At 41.5% G+C, this 9,956-nt stretch overlaps 1 protein-coding gene across 1 annotated transcript in view; it reads right to left on the reverse strand.

The window, feature by feature from the left end:
• Positions 1 to 9,956, reverse strand: part of crocc2 (ciliary rootlet coiled-coil, rootletin family member 2) — a 37,585-nt gene that overhangs the window by 19,775 nt on the left and 7,854 nt on the right. The window contains exons 4-7 of the mRNA XM_061078429.1: positions 2,958 to 3,116; positions 2,774 to 2,857; positions 1,900 to 2,003; positions 294 to 438 (exon numbers count right to left, since the gene is read on the reverse strand). Of these exons, the coding sequence (XP_060934412.1) occupies positions 294 to 438; positions 1,900 to 2,003; positions 2,774 to 2,857; positions 2,958 to 3,116 (492 nt within the window). The remainder of the gene's footprint in view (positions 1 to 293; positions 439 to 1,899; positions 2,004 to 2,773; positions 2,858 to 2,957; positions 3,117 to 9,956) is intronic.

The following is a 9,956-nucleotide window of genomic DNA, read 5'->3' on the forward strand; positions in this document are numbered from 1 at the left end:
CCTGAATCGACAGATGTAGCCCATTTACAGCACAAACACCAGATTGTTTACACAAAATGTTCCTCCCCCTCAGCAGTTGGAATGTTTTCACAGGAAACAACAACTCAAAAATCATAGCGATGAAATGAACAGGGAATGAGAATGAATTGACAAAACTGGCTATGAATGGAATTCCTACCCCATGTGAACTCAACTGGAGTTTAATTGCACAATCTCTGTGTAGAAAGGGATGAACTTGAGCTTCCCCTGTTGCTTTTCTGACACAAGCTCTTCATTTTTGTGGTTTTTCTCACCTCTTGCTCTCTGCGCAGACGAGTATCGCGCAACTCAGCATCTTCGCGGGCCTTCCACAAGCTCTCTGTCAGCCCCTGGTTGGAAGCGCCTGCATGCTCCAGTTGTTCCCGCAGCACAGAGTTCACTTGGCTGAGGCTGGCACACCTGGAAGGAGCAGGACTTAAGACACTGAGAGGCCATTTGGCACTTTTCCCCTGTCATGACAGCCTCCTTATACCCCAACCACAGCGACCAAACTTTATAGCTTATGTAGCCGGCATATCACTCTTACATCTGAAGCCTGTAGATCCACCCTCGCCAACCCGAGTTACAGGGCGAACATGCGTGACAGTTTTATAGCATCTGTGTCAACTTAGTTTTAATTTCAACCAGATCTAGTAGAGTCATTTACAAAAATGTTTACATCATTCTCACACTGACTGAACACACACGCTGTTACAGTAAAGCATGCCATATTACTAAGTTATCTTATCCCTCTGAGATTGAGCCAAACCCATGTTTGCTTGTATGGTACTGTATAATGTTGAAAGGGAACTGGGGCGTAGGGCAAGAGGGATTCAACACGCCCAATTATTGGCAAAAACATATATGTAATGGTTGTAGAATTATCTCTACATTACACTTTTATGACAAAGTGTTAAACCTTGTGAAGCGGCAGTTAAAATTATCAGAACCTGGAAAATGTTCCACTATGGGTATTTCAAATAAAATTTCATAACTGCATAAATTATAGAGCATTAAACCCTGGCCTCAGCTGCAGAGCTAGGTCCATAGTTAATGGGAAGCATCATTAAAATGCTTTGGAGAAGGAAGCCAACATAGCCCCACTAATTTTCTCTGACAAATTGGACGGTGAGATTATCTTCCAAGGGCAGGTTTTGGCCTTCTCCCTGTAGCAGAGGCAGGACAAAACAGCAGGGGAGGTCAAGCAACTACTGAGAACATCTCTGCTTCAAAAATATCGTCAGATATATTTCAGCTCGATTTCTGTCTCAAAAACAATTGCTGCCTCACAGTTGTGAACCTTAGCAGCCGGATAAAATTCATTTGACCTCCTTGTCTGTCCTCACATATGTCGAGAAGACTTACAGTGAATTTATTAAAATCTATTCTGAGTTTTTGCAGTATGTTATGATGTCACAGTGAACTTGACCTTTTACCTTTTGGATACACAACTTTATCATATCATCAATCCTTTTAGACATTTGTGTGAAACTTTGTCATAATTAGCATACAAATTATTGAGTTATTGCCCAAAACATGTTTTATGAGGTCACAGTGAGCTTTGACCAACTAAATCTAATCAGTTCATCCTTGAGTCCAAGTGGACGTTTGTGCCAAATGTAATGGAATTCCCCTGAGGCGTTCCATGAGACGTCATGTTCATGAGAATGAACCGGTTGTATGGTTGTACAGAAGAAAACCTGAAAACCTAACGCCTCTGTCTACAGTTAAGGCCAACACAGAGGTTTAAAAATAAGAATGACAAACTTTGTGCGTTTTTTCAAAAACTTCCTAACATACTGTGAATTACGAACAAAACAGAACTTGCACAACTTTCCTTATTGGCTTGGTAGGCTGCTCTGCATGGTGCACATCACTCACCTCTTCTGCTCCTCCTCCAACTGGGCAGATTTATTCTGGATCGCAGTGTTGAGATCCTGCTCTGTCCGCAGTTGACGCTGGGCTGAGTCCAGGTGGGTCTGAAGCTGCGCACACACACACACACACACACACACACACACACACACACACACACACACACACACACACACACACACACACACACACACACACACACACACACACACATAAAACTACTCCTCACATACCAATAACACTTCAGTGTATCATAGTGGCCACAAGTTAGCAGTTGCCTATTAAAGCGACATAATTTCTGTGTAATTCTGCGAAGCCAAATTCTCTGTGGGAGCCACTCAGCCAAGAATAATATTTGGCAGAATAAAGTATATTCAAATAAAATCTGATTCCCAACATGAAAAGTCCATGCTTTACTTTTCACTTATGCATGATTCATTTAGAGCTAGTTCAAATTAAGCTTGCAAAACAATTAAATTCAAACTAATGAGCATAAGGGATGTAAATCTATTGCAATAAAAGTATTACTTGGGGATATAATTGTTCACAGTCCTCACATCTAAATGAATTAGAATAAGTATAAACAGAAACATTGGCTTCCTGGAACAAATGTGAGTAAAATAATTGAACATTGTTTTGAATCATTTGTATTTGTACACTGAAACATGCTGACATTGTGATAATGCTGTAATAAAAAAAACACTTCTATTTTAAAAAACTGAACATGGAAACTATTGCTTGAAAGTTTACTGCCAAGACAATATCAGTTAATCTGTCACATCCAAATGTTTTGGGGTAAGGAGCAGGCTGGATTCCATTGGAGGTTTTGAGGGTTTAAATATACTTGATGCTTGAAGACGATGTTACAATCTCGACGTACCATCAACCTCATCTTCTCAGACTCTGAAGTCTTCTCTAGCACTTGCTCTTCAAGCTCCCCACTTCTCCTCTTGTACTGAAGAACCTGGAATGAAATAAAAATCAAACATTCTGATCAATTGGGATAAAGGAATTGTTTATCATCTTGATCATTCTGAATTTGAATTTTCCTTTGTTGTTGTGACCTTGGTCTGCAGCTTCTGAACAAGTTGGGCTTGTCTCTGCTGGGCCTCCTGGTAGAGCTGCAGTTTTTGACTGCAAACCCTCTCCTTGTTTTGCAGTTGCAGGGATCTTGGTGATGAACTCTCCTGGTCCGAGTCCTGCAGCATCAACATCTGATCGAGCTGGTTGGAAAGGGAACAAATGAGCTTCAGCGAGCCGGACAATCTGACAGGACTGTCCACATTACAATAGATGGTACCCAAGCAATTTCAGTTAGCAGTTAATAAGATCCTGTTTATAGTCTGTAATGGCCGTGGTTTAAATCCTTTGTGTACAAACATTGTTATATGCTATTTCAGGAAAGTGTTAATATTAAATCCAACCGTTCACAAGGATTTAGTGCACACTGAATGTTCTGGATTGTATTACATAACATGGGTGAGTTTAACTACTAGACGATCTCATCTGTTTCATCTGGATGTGTTAACAATAAATACTTGATAAGATAAATCTGCTTTCAGATGAGTCATTCAGCAGTTGTCACTGGTGAAGAAACAAAGGGCGATACTCAACCATAACGATAACATTCTGAAATAGGCCACACTCAGTAAGTACTTTTACTTTGAATACTTTAGGTGCTTACTTACTTTAGCAGAAAAGTTAATATAGAATTATTTTTCTTTTTTGGTACTTTTACTAAGGTTAACTGTTTGGGAACTTCCTCCTCAACTGTTGGTAATTATCATTGTCATGATTCAGTGATATCAATAGAGAGACAATCTAATATTTGCATCTCCTCCATTTAATCCACAAAATCCTTATAATTTGGATTGAAAAGACACATTTTAAGGAGCAACAGTTTGTCCAAACAGGAGGGCTGGACAAACAGTAGCTGGGCTTCAAGATGAAGTGAAGTGTTGGGATATTAATGAAAATCCACAGAGTGTCTGAGTACAGTATGTTTGCACATTAGTCTTAATGCATGTGTGTGTGCAATGCTCCAGCTAAATGCATCTAAAAACAAAGATATATAAATGCTCTGGCTTGGTTCATTGTGGACTCTCATATCCTCTCCCATATCTGAATCCAAATGTCCTGTAACCTCTCAACCTCACACAACCTAAACTCCCTGTGCACCACCCACTCTCTGTGCTGGTGCCAGACACCCTGTCCTCACTAATACAAACCACATGGCCCCAGAGCACTACAACACACTGCGTGCCTCCAACTGCCCTTGCCGACTTCTCATTTAAAAAAGAGAGGAAGAGAACCCCCTCCCCTGCAACACACTCCTAACCACCATCCAAGCACTTCAAATCAACCCCGAGACCCACTCCCTTCCTCCTCTCCTCTGTACCTCATCTCTTCTCTGGGTGCTTAATCTCTCCAGCAGGCTCCAAGAGAGCCAAGACAATAGTCTCACTGTTCCACACGGGTCCGGGCCACTTTGCCACCATTATTAACACATTTCCAAATGCCCCTTTCAGAAATTTATACAATAAACTGCACGAACGGCCATCATGCACTTGGCTCAGTGCGTTTGGAGGTTTTTCTGGGACCTGGGGAGCACAAAAGCTTCTTTTACTGCCCGTTGTTGAGGTGACAGCTTTAGAGACTGAGAAGAGAGGAACAACATGGGCGGAGTGTTTGACACACACAGAACTTCAGCAGCTGTGTTTAAAGGGAATCCTGGAAACAGCTGTGTGTGGAGCATTAGTAATTATGCATCTTTTCAAATATTTTGGCAGAATAACGGCAATAACACTGACTTACTAACAAGCATGCACTGTATAAATACACCTTGAAGAAATGGCCTTAAAACACGGTTAAGTACAGTAAGTGAACACGATATAAAGTTGGGGGAGTTAAGGAGGGGTGTAATGTTGTTAAAGCTTAAGGGGGACATAAACAACAGCACAACAGAGACCATACTGCACTGCGTAAGAATATAAGAAACATTAACACATGAAGACACTCATAAACGCAAAATGCTAAATTATTAACATGCACATATTGGCCTCTTATAAGATCTATGTGGGGGGGCAATGGTGCAAACTGAACACCCATCCATTGCCCATCTGTAAAAATGCACTAGGTGAGCTTAATACAAACATTTATGATGAAGCTGTACAAAATAATTCTTTGATTATCTAATAATGCAAGTCTGGATTCGAATTGAGGCCCTTGTGTGAGTTGACTTTGTGCTTTAAAGGCGCCATGTGGAGTTTTTGACCACTAGCGAACAATATTTTTATGGGTAGGCTCCTGTTTTGATTCTATTTTGCACAGGCACAAGAGTGTACAGACTCATGTATGAGCAACATACAGTTCTGACGCTGGTTTCACACTGTTACTGTGAGCAACAGCTGTGGCATCAACTGACAGAGAGGCTTAGCAATGTGCATGATGAAGCTAGTTAACAAGGATATAAACAATGCAGGATTAAACATTTTAATAGAAGCATGCAACTTGTTTGTCAGGCTTCAAGGAGACACACGCACGCATGCATGCACAAAAACAGACAGATATGAAGGAGTATAATATTCCAAATGGAATCCCGAATTTAATATACGGTAAAGTAGACAAGTAGATAATAACCCTCACACACCACGTTATCTCTCAAACTACTGACAGATACAGTCGGTATCTATAGTTTTTCCCACATCAAAGCCAAATGTTCTGAGATTAATTCTGACCAGAGTGTTTGTAGCTGATCCCTTATCAGCTCCAAGTTGGTCTTGTTTGCAGTTTTATTAGCCAAGGTCAGAGAAGGCAATTTTTTTAATAAAGCACCTTTCATACACAGAGGTAGCTTGAAGGATCTGTTACAGTAGGATAAGACCTAAACTTGAGGAGAAAAGTGTGCATGCCATCAAAACATTTCACTCAACTTAAAATCTCTTTCTCTTGAAAAATCTCATTTAAAGTGCAACAGAAGCAGAATTAAATGAACCTTTACGTAACTACAAGTTACGTATATGTACATATAAAATTCTAGAGTTTAATAATTCGTGACACTTTAGTATTTGTTAAGGATGTAAATAAACCTCTAGTGAGCACCTTTAATGGAACATATCCCGGGGCAAACAAGCTATTGATTAATTAACTCAAAGGATCCACACATTTTGAAACACATTGTCTTTAGGGTTTTCCAGATGCTGCATCTGCACGTGTGTGCCTGTCCTTCCTTGCTTTGCACTCAGTGACCAGGTCCTCCTGGAAACTCCTAATGGTCCCTGCTCTGCCCCGATGAGGAGGCTTGTTTGTGCTTTTTCATACATACTGTAGCTGCAGTGTGTGGGCTTCTTGCCAGTGCCTCGCCCCTGCTCCTCACACTACAGAGAGGGCGCTTTTTGGGGGGTTTCTCCCATGTCAGCTGTAAAGCAGGAGGCCGGGGGCTGCTCTGGATTAGCCATGCTTCGTGCAAGAAGCTCCCGGGGGGACGCCATAACGGTCGGCTGCAGAGACCCCCACCTTAACTTAACTCGCTGACACCGCAATCTACTCACTCGCCTTGCTTGCATCATTAAATATCATCTCTCTTTTCTCCGAGTGAGCTTGAACTAATTGTCATTCACAATACACCCATCGAGGGATGACTATAAAAACTAAAGGCACAAGAGAGAAGTGTGTAATTCCAGTCCTCTATCGGCTCTAACTTGGGGGCTTACAGTCCTCATTTGGGGCCCAAAAGTGTGCATACTGAACACCTTTACTATTTACAATCTGCAGAGTACAATCTCTTTTGAGCTGCCTTTGCGATCCTGTAAAGTGAGCTGAGCCCAGTCTCAATTTCGCTTACTCTTTGAGGTAATATAATGCCATTTTGCAATCATGTTCAACAGCGGCCTTTTTGTCATGGTATGTTTTATGCTTCCATATGGTTGCTATGGCTCCTTTTATTTTTGTTCTATCCCAAGTATCTGTTCCTTGAGCCCCACTTATGTTTCCAAAGCGAATGACGGTTCAGCCTCTTAAAATGTGCTTTGAATTAGCTTTTTATATTTCTTGATATTTATGATTTGTGCCACTCCTTGCATTGTCTCTTTTGATAAATATTTCAAACAACATCAAGGGATAATCTTGCTTTGAATCATCTGCCAACAAGCAACAAGAGAATCATTTTCAAGGCCCTTGTGAAGGCTTTGGTGTTTGGCCAAAAGTCGCTGCCTTGCTCATGTGGTAGATCAAAATCCAATCCATTTCACTTACCAAATTATAATTAAAATATTCTCTCAATGGCTGAATGTCACAACATTTGGAGATCCGATAACACCAGTTTATCTAGTGTTTCAGCTGGGGTTTTGTAAATGTCTATGCAAATGTCTCTTTTTCTACTCTATAATACCAGCTGTTTATCCATTATTGTTTATTTACACAGAAATAAATTTCCAGGCATATCGAGCAACAAGTCCATATCATCAGTCCTCTCTCTCGCTCTATCTCTGACTCACCCAGGGCGACATCTGGCCACGAGTGCGCGGTCCAGCCAGCATGTGAAGGGTTACAGCTGCAATCGTTTTCCCTGGCTTGGCCTGGGCCCAGAGGCTTAATAAAGGGAATTAATGGAGTGCACTATCTGTCAGATTCCTAAACACAGCTGGAGCGGATGTCCATCGCCCCCAAGCTGCCCAAAAAACTTACTATCCTACTTCAACAACATACCCGCTCCCCCCTTCCCCTCGTGTTACCCCCTGAGTGCTGACTCTGTGAAAGAGCCCCAGCTGATTGTGAAAGCTGTTTATGTATCATCGCTGACCCTAATTACACAATGTGGGATAACAAACAAGGAGAGCTGAAGTGAGGATGGAGAGCAGCAGTGCGTGTGTTACCATGGAGTGTGCGTTTTGGTTACAGGGACAGCTGCTGTGATGGCACACGGGGATAAAAGTGATCTGTGTAAATACGGCCAAACTAATAATACATGCTGTGTACTCATAAGCATGTGTCTGGCCTTGCACACAAATACCCGTGGCAAGGACAAAGCCTGAATAAAACCTGCACACACACACACACACACACACACACACACACACACACACACACACACACACACACACACACACACACACACACACACACACACACACACACACACACACACACATGCTCCGTCAGTTTAAGGCTTCATATTTGATTAGACACTCTTGACATGCAGAGAAGAACTGAAAAGTGTGCTTCATGTTTGACTTTAAAGTCAGGTAACATGATTTGTCTAATGCCAAATTTTGACAGGGTTTAATGGAATACTTTCATCAAATCTTCTGCACTGGGATGGGCTTTTAAGCATATTTTCTCTGGGGAAGGCAATTAATTTTTACAATTTCATGATAGTTGAGGGAGTCAGACTTTTTGGCAGTGTTCCACTCAAACCTACAGCCTAAATGAATGGTTTTGTGCCAGCAGTAAAAACAAACTTGAAACAGAGGGGGGTGGCGGAGTAAAAGGGGACAGTAACACAATCTCTAAAAACAGACTTTTCTTTAGGTCCAACTGTGTTTGACAGGGCTCCTATGAAGACAGCCAGGGGAATCAAGACTTCTGAGTGCACTGGCAAATGGCAGTTGGTATCAGAAATCATTCACCAAGAGTTTATCTTTATCCAACTGACTGCCACACTGCAGCTTTATACAGGCAGCCGCTAAGTGTTAAGGCAGCAGGCTATGGAGGTCTAAGTCTGAGAAAATGCACACTGGCTGGGCTCCAAAAGCAACACAGAGGGTTCAGAATTCAACCCTACATGTTCTCCAAACTCCTGAGGCCATCCAACTCCAAAAACTAGGTCAAGGTTTATCCGGGTTCAGGAGCAATTTTGCAGGGTCACCAGAGATCACATTGAGTGACTCAACAGAGCCACAGAGGAAGGCTTTCAGAGTCCAGGTGTGACTTCACCGGTATTGCGTTAAAGGTCTTCTGTCAGGTCACAGAGACTCAAGTAAAGCTCAGGCAAGCTGGCAATTAAGGATCCGAATGTTTCTGGACTTCAGCTGACATTGTGACAGAAGGACCATTCAAGGGATTTCAGGAGAGATCTTCAGTAGTTAGGCATCATATGAACCCAGAGTACAAGTAAAACAGGGGAAGTCTTGTTCCAAACTGAAAAAAATACTTTAAAGGAATAAAGTCCCCCTCCAGTGAAAATCTGTTTTTTAATCAAGTTAAAATTTTGAGTTGAATAAGCCGCAACACCATGGCTTAGTATTTCCAATTTAACGCTGTAGTTAACAAAAGCCCAGTCTGAAAAAATTTACTGAGACAGCCAGGGTATGTGATGTCACAAATGTAAGAAACCAATCCTGTCTACTTGTGGGTGGAGCTCAGTAGCTGGAAAAGGCTCCTCATCTGCAGGTGGGCTGTGAGGGTGGGGAGATAGATGAAGGTACAAAGAAGTGTAGCGGGTGTAATGAGTTGTATTGTTTACAAGCAAACAAACAAACAAATAAAGAAACTCACAGTTAGGGGTGAAATCAAAACCTCCTTGGTGGAGGTCATTACCTTGTCAGACTGCATTGAGCAAGTACTGTAGGATGAACAGGAAGATACCTGGACCCCACCAAGCTGAGAGCGTTTCAGCAACACATGCAATCAAAACCTGCTGCAGCTGGTCTTTTACTCTCGTCCTTGAGCAATGTCCAAACTATCAGGACAAATTTCGATAACATTACTCCATGTAAAATATACAGGGGAGTAAGTTCACGCTGAGGCCAGCTGGGACAATTGCTGATTTAAAAGGTTTCTCACATGATCACTATTTTTTCAAGCCCGAAAATCATATTAGATGTAAATAGAGCAAAATTCAGCAACATGACTGAAATGTATTAATCAGAACATAATCTTATAAAATGTTTACATGCTCACATTTTTGTTTAAGAGTTAATTACAACAATCTGTGTTTCACAGCTTTTTAAACCATCAGACAAAAGTTTTCACACAAAACAACCTAATAAATGTACTGTAAGCTTTACTGACAATTTGCTTTACATTCTAAATTTTAACAACAGGAATCCTCATTGTATGTTATA

This window comes from Limanda limanda, chromosome 9 (assembly GCF_963576545.1).
Source record: "Limanda limanda chromosome 9, fLimLim1.1, whole genome shotgun sequence".
Taxonomy (NCBI): Eukaryota; Metazoa; Chordata; class Actinopteri; order Pleuronectiformes; family Pleuronectidae; genus Limanda; species Limanda limanda.